Genomic DNA, 14353 nt, shown 5'->3' on the forward strand with positions numbered 1-14353 from the left:
AATTGGTGATCTGTTCTGCAGTCGGCCCTTGGCCTTGTTCTGACTGATGATATTGAGCTTCTCCATCATCTCTGTCAACAGATGTAGTAGATCTGATTCCGGTGTATTCCATCCTGTGAGGTCCACATGTAGTGGCCTTTTATGTTGTCGAGAAAAATGTATTTGAAATGAATAATTCATTGATCTTACAAAATTCTATCATGCGATCTCCTGCATGGTTTCTATCACCAAAGCACATTCTAGCTGTACTTCTTCCAAGACAAATTTGTTCATTCTTCTGGTGGTACATGGTATGTTTAATATTTTTCACCAACACCATAATTCAAAGGCATCAATTCTTTTTCAGTACTCCTTATTCATTGTCCAGCTTTCTCATGTATATGAGGAGACTGAAAATGCCATGGCTTGGGTCAGGCGCACCTTAGCCCTCAAAATGACATCTTTGCTTTTCTACACTTTAAAGAGGTCTCTGGCAGCAGATCTGCCGAATACAATGCATCGTTTGATTTCTTGACTGCTGCTTCTATTGGCATTGATCATGGATTCCAGTAAAATGAAATCTTTGACAACTTCAATCTTTTCTCCGTTTATCACAACGTTGCTTACTGGTCCAGTTGTGATTTTTGTTTTCTTTATGTTGAGGTGTAATCCATACTGAAGGCTATAGTTTTTGATCTTCATCGGTACGTGCTTCATGTCCTCTTCACTCTCATCAAGCCAGGTTGCATCATCTGCATATCAAAGACTGTTAATGAGTTTTCCTCCAATCCTGATGCCCCATTCTTTGTCATACAGTCCAGCTTCTCGGATTATTTGCTCAGCATACAGATTTTATAAGTATGGTGAAAGGATACAATCCTGATGCACACCTTTCCTGACTTTAAACCAACCACGATATATCTCTTTGTTCTGTTTAAATGACTGCCTCTTGGTCTAAGTACAAGTTCCTCATGAACACACTTTAGTGTTCTGGAATTCCCATTCTTTGCAATGTTATCCATAATTTGTTATGATCTACAAAGCTGAATGCCTTTTCATAGTCAATAAAACACAGGTAAAGTTCTTTCTGGTATTCTCTGCTTTCAACCATCATCCATCTGACATCAGAAATGATATCCCTGGTTCCACTTCCTCTTCTGAATCTGGCTTGAATTTCAGGCAGTTCCTTGCTGATGTACTGCTACAACTGCTTTTGAATGATTTTTGGCAAAATTTTACTTGTGTGTGATATTAATGGCATTGTTCGATAATTTTCACGTTCTGTTGGATCATGTTTTTTTGGAATTGGAACAAATATGGATCTTGTCTAGTCAGTTGGCCAGGTAGATATCTTCCAAATTTCTTGGCATAAACAAGTGGGCACTTTCAGTACTGCACCTATTTGTTGAAACATCTCAATTGACATTCCTTCAATTCCTGGAGCCTTGTTTTTTTGCCAATGCTTTCAGTGCAGCTCGGACCTCTTCTTTCAGTACCATCGGTTCTTGGTCATATGCTACCTCCTGAAATGGCTGAATGTCAATCAATTCTTTTTGGTACAGTGACTTTGTGTATCCTTCCATCTTCTTTTGATGCTTCCTATGTTGTTAGTATTTTCCATATAGAATCCTTCAATATTGCAACTCGAGGATTGAATTTTTTCTTCAGTTCTTTCAGCTTGAGAAATGCCGACTGTGTTCTTTCCTTTTGGATTTCTATCTCCAAGTCTTTGTACATGTCATTATAATACTTTTCTTCACCTTCTTGAACCACCCTTTGAAATCTTCTATTCAGCTCTTTTACTTCATCATTTCTTCCTTTCACTTTACCTACTCTATGTTCAAGAGCAAGTTTCAGAATCTCTTCTGACATCCATTTTGGTCTTTTCTTTCTTTCTTATCTGTTTAATGACCCTTGCTTTCTTCACGTATGAGTCCTTGATGTCATTCCACAACTCGTCTGGTCTTCATTCATTAGTGTTCAATGAGCCCCAAGAAGTGCGAGGAATTGAATGTTGAGGGTGTAAAATGCTCTAGGTATCTGTTGTTAGGTTGGTGCACCCAACTGGGTTGTGTGAGTGTCTAAGGTGTGTTTATGTCCTGAAAATGGTCAATGTTCAAGGGATTCCTGATTGCAGCCCCTCAGGATGCATCCTTAGGAATTGGAAATAGTCTGGGCAAAGCCCCATAGAAAAAAAGAAAAAGAAAAAAGATTTTCCTTTGCAACACTGCTTGGCCACAATATAAATTGGCAGATGGAAAGGAATGGCTAGAGAATGAGTCCCTACATTATACTATCCTTCAGTTAGACCTCTTCTGTACTCGTGAGAGAAAGTGGGATGAGAAGTAGTATGTGGAAGCTTTCATGACTCTGTACCAGGACAAGAGATTGTAAAAGAAATGTAAAATTCTAGTCCAGAAGGGGGCTGGTGGATCGTGTCTATCGGTCCTCCCCTCTGACCCTGAGGAAAAATCCTTGTTGCCTTTGCCTTCCACTTAGGTGCCCACACCACCCCCTCCCTACAGTCTGTCTCTACCCAATGGAGCCACCGCACCAGTGATAGCCCCCACTGTTAAGATCACTCAACCTTTGTATTCACCCTCCCAAGCCCTTCTACCCCAGCATTGGGTTCACTGCCACATACATGGAGCGGAATGGCCTTTAGGCACCCCAGTTATGTGACTAGGGAGAAGAAACGTAACACGAGGGCAACCGATTCTCAGGAGAGCAATCACACAGCTGAGCCCAGGGGCATGCACCCCCTCTGACAAGTCCCAGCAGGAGATGTCAGCACCATCTGGGTCCACCAAACTTTTTCAACAAGTAATCTTTATAACTGGAGAAACCAGTGCCCTGGCTATTGGGAAGACCTTAAGAGAATGCAAGATCTTTTTACCTCCATCTTCTGCACTCATAACCCTAATTAGGCACTGCTAGGTATGCTCCTGACCCCAGAAGAAAGGCACATGGTCCTAGAAAAGGCTGGGGCTGAGGCCAACAGGTGCCACAAAGTGCAGACAGTAAATCAGCCAGGGGCAGAGACTTTCCTCGTGGGGGACCCTGGCTGGGATCAGAATATGGCCAAGGGATGGACCCACCTCACTTGTAATAGGGAGTGTCTTTTAGAAGGGTTGAAGAAAGGGGTGCCTTAAAAGAAAAAAAAAAAAACCTTAGCATAATATATAGGATCAAACAAGAACCAATCTAAGATCCCTCTAAGTTTCTGGAAAGAATTTATGAGGCTTTTAGACAGTTCATAGACACGGACCCTGAGAGTTCCAAAAATGCTCACATGGTGAATATAATTTTCATCAGGCAGAGTGCCCCAAACATACGGAGGAAACTCCAAAAACCTGAGGGAGGTGTGGAGTTGAGGATCTCACAGCTTGTTGAGCTTGCCTACCAGGTATATTCCATTCAGGACCTGGAAGAAGAAAAGAGAAAAATTACCGATCAGAAGAGACAGGCCACGTTTCTGGCCGCTGCCATGTAGGGAAATGACCCATCTCCCTGTGGCCCAAGAGGAGGGGGGCCCCTGAGGAGGGAGGGAGGTGAGAGGCCCCGACCCCCGTTAAGCTGAGACCAGTATGCCTGGGACAAGGAGAGAGGACATCAGAAGAGAGAGTGCCCTAAATTCCTACCTAGAGATATGCTCACCTGAGGAGTCCACCTGAGCCAAAGGTGCCCCTCCATCTGTTCCAGCCTGGTGAGTGGGTTCTTCTCAAGGCTTTGAAAGCCAACCCCGTTTAGCAGAAGTGGACTGGCCCCTTTGAAGTCCTCTTGGCTACCCCAATGGCTGTCAAACTCAGTGGGCTCAAAACTTGGATCCACCATGCTTGAGTATGTCACTGATACTCAAATACCAGCAGGGTCACCCATGGTGGACAGGTTTCAGCTGAGCTTCTAGGCTAAGACAGACTAGGAAGAAGGACCTGGCAGTCTACTTCCGAAGAAGAATTAGCCAGTGAAAACCTTACGAATAGCAGTGGAACATTGTCTAATACAGTGCCAGAAGATGAGCCCCTCAGGTTGGAAGGCACTCAGAAGATGACTGGGGAAGAGCTGCCTCCTCAAAGTAGAGTCGACATTAACGAGGTGGATGGAGTTAAGCTTTTGGGATCTTCATTTACTGATGTGACATGACTCAAAAAGAGAAGAAACAGCTGCAAACAACCATTAATAATAGCAGTGTGGAATGTGTGAAGTATGAATCTAGGAAAATTGGAAACTGTTAAAAATAGAATGCATAAACATTGATCTCCTATGCATCAATGAGCTGAAATGGACTGGTCTTGGCCATTTTGAATCAGACAATCATATGGTATACTATACCGGGAATGACAAATTGAAGTGGAATGGCATTGCATTCATCATCAAAAAGAACATTTCAAGATCTATCCTGAAGTACAACGCTGTCAGTGATAGCATAATATCCTTACGCCTCCAAGGAAAACCGGTTAATAAGAATATTATTCAAATTTACCCACCAAACACTAATGCCAAAGATGAAGAAACAGAAGATTTTTACAAACTTCTGTAGTATGAAATTGATCAAACATGCAATCAAGATGCATTGATAATTACTGGCTATTGGAATGTGCAAGTTGGAAACGAAGAAGGATTGTTAGTTGGAAAATACGGCCTTGGATAGAAACGACACTGGAGATCGCATGATAGAATTTTGCAAGACCGATGACTTCTTCATTGCAAGTACCTTTTTTCAACAACATAAATAGAGTCTATACATGTGGACCTCACTGGATGGAATACACAGGAATCAAATCGACTACATACGTTGAAAGAGAAGAGGGAAAAGCTCAATATCATCAGTCAGAACAAGGCCAGGAGCTGACTGTGGAACAGACCATTATTTGCTCTTGTGTAAGTTCAAGTTCAAGCTGAAGCTGAAGAAAATTAAAGAAGTCTGTGAGAGCCAAAGTACAACCTTGAGTATATCCCACCTGAATGTAGAGACCATCTCAAGAACAGATTGTATTCCTTGCAGGCCTATGGATATTATCCTATCACTGACAGTGTGCGTGTGTGCGTGTGTGTGTGCGTGTGTATGTTTGTGTGTACATATATATATATATCATTCAAGTAGCCTTAGTTATCTGCATGAAACCAAAGCATCCTCCCTAACAATGCCTACACATTAACCTTTCATTTCCAATCTAATACCAAGTCTTAATGCTTCTTTTCTCCAAATCTCGCTCAATTCAGTATATTTCCCTCCTTTTCTATTTTATAACCTGATCAAAGGTACAATTGTCTCTTCCCGAACTATGGTCATAGTTGATCTCCCCATAGCCAAATTGGCCTCCTCAGATTTTTCTTCCACACAGAATCCAGAAGGATCATTTCAAAATGCAAATCTAGAGTCAATTCCCACTATGCAATGAAAACTACAGGACACTACTGCAAGAAACCAAAAGAGACCTGCATAAGTGGAAAAACATACATTGCTCATGGATAGGAAGACTCAACATTGTGAAAATGTCAATTCTACCCAAAGCGATCTACAGATACAATGCAATCCCAATCCAAATTCCAAAGGCATTTTTTAATGAGATGGAGAAACAAATCACCAACTTCATTGGCAAAGAGAAGAGTCCCTGGATAAGTAAAGCATTATTCAAGAAGAAGAATAAAGTGGGAGGCCTTACACTACCTGATTTTAGAACCTATTATACCATCATGGTAATCAAAACAGCCAGATACTGTAGAGTCAATTCCCTGCTTAAACCTTCCGATACTTTCCAATTTCTCTTGAAACAAAGACATAATGTTAATCGTATTCTACAATGCCTTGCATTGTCTGTTTCTCAGATAGCATCTCATATCCTCCCTGGCTATTCTCTGCACTCCAGCCACACTGGCTTTCTTGCAAGTCCTCAGGCAGGTCAATACCTTCTGCTACAAGGTCTTTTCACAGGGTGCTTACTCTGACGGAAGAGACTTTTCACTCCCGTTCATTTTTCAGAGATTAGCTCAAAGGTCACTTCCTTGAGACAGCCTCTTCTAACTCTAATTCCAACATCTGGCCTATATTAGGGTCACTTGACACATGCTCTTTAATGAATTTCTTCCACTTATTTCAGTTCATTACATTTATTAGTTTGCTTTTAAAAAATATCTACTCCCCTCATTATGGTATAAACTTTATAAACATTTGAATTATACAAATCCACTGTTATATCTCCAGGACATAAAAGAGTTCCTGGTACCTATTAGGAACTCCATGGATATTTAATGGATGGATGGATGGATGGATTGATGAATGACATGTTGGCTCGTCACAACCATAATAGGGTTGTATAATGTGGCTTTGGTCCCTCAGCTCTATGTCTAAATTATATTTCATTATGAAAATCCAATTTTCAGTCCTGATTTGAAAAAGACCATGTATCAGGATGGCCACGTTCAATTATTTAATGCACTACCAGGCAGAAGAGCTGGTAAGAAATTATTGGGTGTTATTCTCAATATAATTGGAACAGTTCTGGGCTGAAGTAACAGGCAAGAGAGAAGAATGATTTAATTATTAGCACTGTCTAAGAGTAGAATGAGCTGTCTTATGAGGTAGTATGTTCTCTGTCAATGGCATTCAAAGGGCAGGAAGTGATTGACTATCTGTCAGGGATATTATAGAAAGATTTCTGCTTTGGTGAAGTAAAACTAATCTTTCAGTGGTAAGTTAGTTCCATGAAACAGACGTTTAAAGAAGGTAATGTCCCTTTTCTGTATTGACCATATATGAGAGAAAATAGAGACAGGAGAGTTCAAGGGAATCAACATACCATTCTATTACATCTTATCAGCCATTTTCAGCTCACCCATAGTGACACCTAGGACATGTTTGTGGAAGAGTATATCTCCTCATACAGATAAATTATTGTGTTGTTGTTAGTTATTGTCAAGCCTATTCTGACTAACGGTGATTCTATGTGTGCAGAGCAAAACTGTGCTCCATATCCATAGAATTTTCAAGGCTGTGACCCTTCAGAAGCAGATCACCAAGCCTGTGTTCCAAGGTGCTTCTGCATAGGTTCGAACCTCCAACCTTTCAGCTAGTAGCTGAGCGCTTAACCATTTGTGCCACCCAGGGACACACCCAACAGATGAATGGATAAGTAAAATATGTCATACACATACAATGGAATATTACTCAGCCATAATGAGACATGAAGCCTTCATAACATGCTGTGACATGAATGAACCTTGAAAACATTAGGTTGACTGAAATAAGTTAGTAACAAAAGGACACATATTGTATGATCCCACTTGCATGAAGTAGGCAAATATCTAGAGATCAAAGCTTATTGGTAGTTACCAGGGGTGGGAAGGAGGAGGAAAGGGGGAGTCATTGCTTAGGGGGGACTGAGTTTCTGTTAACGGTGATAGAATAATCTGGAAGAGGATAGTGATATGGTTGTACAACATGATGGACATTATCGATGTCACTAAATTGCACATGTGAAAATTGTTGAATTGGCATATGTTTATTTATATATGTTTTTACCACAATAAAAATAAATAAATAAAAGTTTTTTTAAATAAACATTGCATTAGGGGAAATCTGGTGCTACACTGGCCAGGGAGAAAAATAAATGATTGATTTGGGGAAAAATAGAAGATATTTCTAAATACCTTCAGCCTATGTTTGCCAGCATCCCTAAATTCCTGCCTCTTGTCCCAGAATCAGAAAAACACTTACTTAGAGGAATGTGAGTTACTTTGGAGCAATTATGTGTGGTTACTGCCACCTGGAGGCCATGTCTAAGAGCTGCACCTTCCCTAACACCAGGAAAATATAGCGCATGATGCAATCGTTCCGTTCTCTGAATTGCCGATGGCAGCACACCATTTACATCTGTATAATACTATAGTGCTTTATATCTGCATTTACACGGTCTTGCTTAACCTTCATAGAAATCATGTGGGAGAAGTCATGTTACCCGTGTTGTACACACACACATACACATGCAAATACTATATAAAACCTGTCAGTAAGTTTTGCTTTCTAATAGAGTTTAACTTAGAATCCTAAAATTGTTGCATTTGGAGGCATTCATTTGGGAGAGCCCGTGGTGAGCTGATTCCTTGTTGGCCCTTTTTAATGTCAATTGTCCTTAGGAGGAAAATCGGGGATGTAAACCAACTGCAGACACTTGAGATGGAGCTGTTCAGTGCTTTGTTTAATCATATAAAAATAGTCTTTGTCGTGAAAATTAATATTATCACCAGTAGCAACATAGAGAGAAGACGAGACAAGCCCTGAGTCAGAGGAAGAGAGAATATGGGAAAAGATGACTTCCACTCAAGAAAGGAGGATTAGCTGGGACCTTATAGATTGGGGCCAAGGAGAAGGATAGCTAGCCTTTGTGGAGAAGCAAATGTGCCTAATACTCCAGCTTAGGGTTTTTTTTTTTTCAGTGCTGTAATTCCTTTATGTTATCTGCAAGACTTTGGCAAAATTTGAAGAACATTGCATACTTGTGTAAGCTGTGCTTTGGGAAGTTAACATAGAAGTCCTGTGTCCATGTTCACTGCAAAGCAGACTGGAGGCAAAGATAGGGCAAAGTGAAAAGATTATGAGGTGGTAAGTGGTAAACCTATGGGTTAGAACAAGAGATGACAAATACTGGAATAGATCTGTGGAATTTGTAACAAACACTTCGTAGCAATTCTCAGTGAAAAGAGACAGAGGGGAGGTGCACCAAGTTAGCAAACTAATTCCAGCAACATGCACTGGCTATTAAATCGTTGATGTTATGAAATAAAATGACTAGATTAGATAGCAAAGTGACTGAAAGGAGAGAATATTTCCATGTTACCTTTTTCCTTCTCTTCCTGCAGACTTTTCGCCACATGCATATAATTCAACTTCAAGATATATAATCTTCATCACAGCAGAGACTATGCCAGCCTTTTGAATCATCAAGTTAGCTACCTCAGCCCTATTTGCCTTTTCTAGCTTGCCTGTGGACATCTTCAACTCATCTGGAAGAAAGAACTTAAACCTATGGAACTCACCATCAGTGATGTTATCCAGTCCAATTAACAAAAAGATTTCCTTGTATTTACTCTCCATCTCGTGACTTTGGGATCAGTCTATAAGAAATCCGACACATACCACTTAACACCACCATAAATGAATTCTACATTCAAATATAAAGCAAGCTGAGTTAGTTCTTAATATCTTCTTAATTGGAACCCTGGTGGCACAGTGGTAAAGAGCTTGGCTGCTAACCAAGAGGTCAGCAGTTCAAATCCACCAGCTGCTCCTTGGAAACCCTATGGGGTAGTTCTCCTCTGTGCTATAGTGTTGCTATGAGTCGAGCAAGGTGAGTTAGTTGCTAATATCTTTTTAATTAGTGTCACTGAATTGTATGTGTGAACAGTGTTAAATTGGCAGATGTTGTGTTATTTATAATTTTACCACAATAGAAAAAGGAAAATACAGAAAATGTTTACAGTATAACTAAAGAGATGTACGTGAAATACACGTAAGAACTTCTTAATTGAAATGGTCACTAACTACTACTGAGAAAGGATATCTTCAGAGGTTATACAACAGTTCTGAAATTCTTAGACGACAGAATACATTTTCCTTTTTTTTAAGCAGATGTATTGAGGGATAACTGCCATACAACAAAATGTATATATTTAAAGTACACAATTTGATAAATGCTGGCATATGTATATACTTGATGAAGTCCAGTTTATCAATTTGTTCTTTTATGGATTGCACTTTTGGTATCATTTCTAAAACATCCCTTCTTAACACAAGATCAAAAGATTTTCTCTTATGGTTTCCTCTGAAAATTTTATAGTTTGGGGTTTTACACTTAGGTTTATGATTTTGATCTGTATGCTCTGTTATGATCTATATTGTATATGGTGTGAGGTATGGTTTACCATTTATTTTTTGGCACATAGATACTGAATTTTTCTGGCAACATATGTTGAAAAGACTATCATTTCTCCACTGACTTGCTTTTGCGCCTTTGTAAAAAATCAGTTGTCCATATGTTGATGGATCTATTTCTGGACTCTGTTCTGTTCCATTGATCTATTTCTCTGTCTTGATGCCAACGACAGTTTATCAAGCAAATCCTAAAACGTACATAAAAGAAAAGGGCCAAAATGCCAAAACCAAATGTGAAGATAATCATTAAGGAAAAACTAGCCCTGCTGGGTATCAGTTGAAAATGACTGATTGTGACTTTTAGCGGAGCTTGAATATGCACGTAAGTACAGTCAATGCTAATAAACTCTGAATTATTACTATAATACAGCCTTATTATTATTTTCCTACAGGCTGGAGAAATTCTACCTACATATATAGATTTTTCAAATGTAAAATAAAAATATTATCTGAAACATTGTCAAATCAAGAAATACATTTGAAATACTTGGAATGATAAAGTCACTCAAATGTCCCAGTCCTACCAAAGAAAAGAAAGAAGAAAACATTTGTTGCATATTTGCCATGTATAGGTTAAACAGTCAACTGGGCATGTTTCCTACTTGTTTATAAAAATTCAATCTTCCTATAACCCTATTATGTAATAATATCATCACACTGTAATTCACATTTTATACATGAGGAAATTAAGGCTCAGTTATCTCTCTGAAGATTTGTTTTTCTCTTATAAATGTAAATTTTGCATTTATTATGTTATACCTATTTAATCAAAGAATGTTTTAAAGTATTTATCATAGAGTAAAATTTATACCCCAAGAAAATACATTCAGATCTACTCAGTGGTCTCATTACCCCTTGGGTACATACACCGTCATTTGAACAGTGTGGTGCCGTACCATGCATAATTGTTGACGTTTGGATAGCGCCATACAGTTTGCAAAGTGCTTTCATATAGATCCTGGAAGATGGAAGAGAAAGGAAACATTCATAGAGCACCTGCTTATCTCTGAAATAGGCATGATAATTCCTACTTTCCAGGCTTGCTTTGAGAATAGAGGGTGTAAAGTACTCAACAAAATGTGCTTGACACACACTAGATGCCATTTATTATAATCTCCGAATTATTACCGGTTGAATTAATCATCTGAGGTGAAATTACTTACCCCAGGCCACACATTGGTAAATGGAAATAGCAAGGCCTGAACTCAGAGTCTTCTGAATCCAGGAATCCACGTCCTCTGCTCTTTCTGTTGCCAACTGCTTCCTTATAGTTCAGAGAGTATGGTACGATTACCTGCTTAATTAAAAAAAAAAAAAAGAAAACAAAAAAGGCTGGTATTACTGGCTGTGATTTGAAAGGAGAAATCTAAGGCAAAGCCACTCCAATGTTTAGAGTGTTAGAGATGAAGGTTGACCAGCCACGCAGACTGCGAGGTAGTGGCCAGTTAGGTAAGAAGAGAAACAGGAAAAGTAGTGCCCTGGAAGCTTACAGAAGATAATTCTTAAAGCTAAGAAAAGGATCAACTGTGTCACATGATTCTGATATGTCAGGTAAGATGCAGACTTCGGAAATGGCATAAAATTAGCAATGTGGAGTCATTGGTGACATTGACAAAGGCAATGTTGATGTTGGGATGGGGAAGAAAGTCTAAATCAAGTGAGTGGAGAGAAAAGGGAGAATGCAAGTAAAAACAACTCTTTTGAGGAGTTTTGCTGTAAATGGGCCAGAAAAATGTGGTGGAAGCTGGAGGGAGAAGTGGGGTTAAGGGAGATACTTTTTGTTTTGGTTTTATTTGTTTGCTTGCTTTTCTAAGATGGCAGTTAGCAGCTGCCTTCATGCTGATGAAAATGACCCAACAGAGAAGGAAAATTTGGCGAGGCAGAAGAAAGAAGAATTGCTTAAGGGAGTAATACCTTTACAGTTATGCTTCTTTGAAACACAACTTGTGAAACAAAAGAAGCCTACCCAATATTTCCCATGTGTGGCATCTACAATAAAGAAATGGTGCTGTCTTCCCCACTCCATTATTTATCAGTCTGCCAAGGATTTCACACTTGAATTTCTATTCCCTATGTTAACCTGATGCCTAGGACCAACAGCTATATAGTTAGACAGGCACAGACTCAAATCCTGGCTCTGCCATTTATAAGCTGTGTGACATCTGGAAAATTACAATCTTCACAAAGTGCTCATGTCCTCAACTGTAAAATGGGGAAAATGCTATCATCCACATTGAAGAATCACTGTTAGAATAAAATAAGCCCATGCAAGTAAGTCTAATACTTGTCACAGAGCTTTGCGTGGAGTAGTCATCCAATCAAAGTTAGCTATGAGTATAAAAATTGATAGAAGTAGTTATAGAGTAGCAACATTTTGTACCAAATAACAGTTCTACCTGGGATGGGAGGTGGTGACTTGGATTTGAGACTGACAAGAGAAGGAGAGTGGATATCTTTTTTTTTTTTTTTTTTTTTTTGTCTTTCTGTTTTACCAAATGATAGAGACTGTAAGAGGCATAAGAGGAAGGTAGAGGCACAAAGGGGGAATGGAGAAACTTTACCAGCTAAGAAGGGGAGCGCTGGACAATGGATGATAAAGAAACAGAATGATCTTGAAATCATACCACAGCAGCACATTAAGGCTAGACTAGAGGCTCGGGATCAGGAAGATGAGGCCCTGCTCTGTGTGAGGAGAAGCATTCTTTATTGGACGGTGTTACGTGACAGCTTAAGTCAAGTAAGCTGGGATACTGCTCTGGAAGGAACTTTAGGTGACCATGCCGGGGGACTTTAGCAGAGAAGTCAGTCTTACAAAGCAGCTGGTAGGGAAACCACAAGGGAGGAAAAAGCCTAAGAACTAAACAGGCTCAGAGACACCAGTGGACTTGTCTTAAAGTAATAGTAAAATAGAAGTTACCGTATTATTTCAGAGATAATGCCTGTTTCCTCAGGTTTAAATCTTCGGGACGGTGAAGAGCGTGGCTGGGTCTTTCCTCTGCCTTCTTACTCTGTGTGGAAACCATTCAGTTGCTTTTCTCTAACCCAGCTCTAAGATGGTGCTTAGCTCCTGACCACGCATCTGCTGCCAGCTGCCTTTCAGGGAGATTAAAATAGCAGGGTTGCTCAGGGGTGCAGACCTGAATCACCTGAGTGACTCTTAAAAGTCCACAGATTCTGGCACATTCAAAAAGCCTCACGTATACTTCTGATAAACGTCTTCCTTTACCCCCAGGCCCAATTGAGAATCACAGACCAAGCGCCAGGAGAAGGGGCCTCCCACCTTGTGACAAATCAAGCTGTTATTGGCTGTGATTGGCTGTTTTTCCTCTCACAGCCACAGAAGAAAATTCTTGTAGTGCTTGTAGCTGATTCATGCACATAGTAACACTGATTCATTCAAGAAGGAAGTGACTAAGGAGCTATAAAGAATGACTGTAGACGACTTACTGATACACTTTGTAATGAAGGGACTTCAGTGATTTAACATCTTTCTGGTATTAACAGATGCAATGATCTTGCAGGAGGAAAAAAGAAAAAACAGTTGCTATCTAGTTGACTCCAACTCATGGCAACCCCATGCGTGTCATATTAGGACTGTGCTCCATAGGGTTTTCAATGGCTGAATTTTCAGAAGTAGATCAACCTTCTTCCAGGGCACCTCCGGGTGGACTCGAGCCTCCAACCTTTCAGTTAGCAGCCAAGCAGGTTAATGTTTGCACCACTAAGGGATGTGCTAATCTCAGAGGGCATCTCTTCCTCTCCTAGACTCCTAGTCCCAAATTCAGAGCTCGAGAATTTGATTGTCTACAATTTACTCCAGCATCTCCTTCCTTGTTCATTGATTTGACAATTATTTATTGAACACTTAATGTGATGTGTTAAACTCTGAGAATATAAAAATTAATAACACAAGATTTCATATGTTGAATGGCTCTGCCAAGTCATCGAAATAAACATGTAATTTAATAACTACGACACAGTGTGATAAGTGTTATAATTAAAGTATGGTCAAGATGCCATGGAAACAGAGAGAAAAACACCTAACTAAACTGAGATAACCGGCCAAGAGACAAAGTACCTCCCTTCATCTCCTGTTGCTTGATTCATTCCCACACACCCTGCAGATGTCTGCTCAAACATCACCTTATCAGTGGAGTGTCTCTGTGAGGACCAGCTACACTCCAATCCCCTTCCTTCACCCCGAACAGCAGATGATTATCCATCCTCCAGCTTTATTTTCTCAAAAAATTTAATTGAGTTCCGGCAAAATGGTGCTCTAGGCAGAAGCACCATGCCGTCCCTCCACAGCAAAGATCTGAAAAACTAAGCCAAACAGAGAATACAACAATCCTGAAACCCTAAAACATCAAATGAAGAGATAAAGAACTCAGCCAAGCACCAAATGGAGTGAGAAAACTAACAGAGAACAGAGAGGGAGGAGAG

At 39.9% G+C, this 14353-nt stretch overlaps 1 protein-coding gene across 1 annotated transcript; it reads right to left on the minus strand.

Moving 5' to 3' along the window:
* Positions 1-8772: 8772 nt before the first annotated feature.
* On the minus strand, positions 8773-10436 carry PYDC5 (pyrin domain containing 5). The gene is given in 3 exon segments (XM_023725348.1): positions 8773-8873; positions 8876-8918; positions 8921-10436. Coding segments are annotated over 3 exon segments (297 nt in total). The 5' UTR covers positions 9074-10436.
* Between the last annotated feature and the right edge of the window lie 3917 nt (positions 10437-14353).

This window comes from Trichechus manatus, unplaced genomic scaffold, assembly GCF_000243295.1.
Source record: "Trichechus manatus latirostris isolate Lorelei unplaced genomic scaffold, TriManLat1.0 scaffold00300, whole genome shotgun sequence".
NCBI lineage: Eukaryota > Metazoa > Chordata > Mammalia > Sirenia > Trichechidae > Trichechus > Trichechus manatus.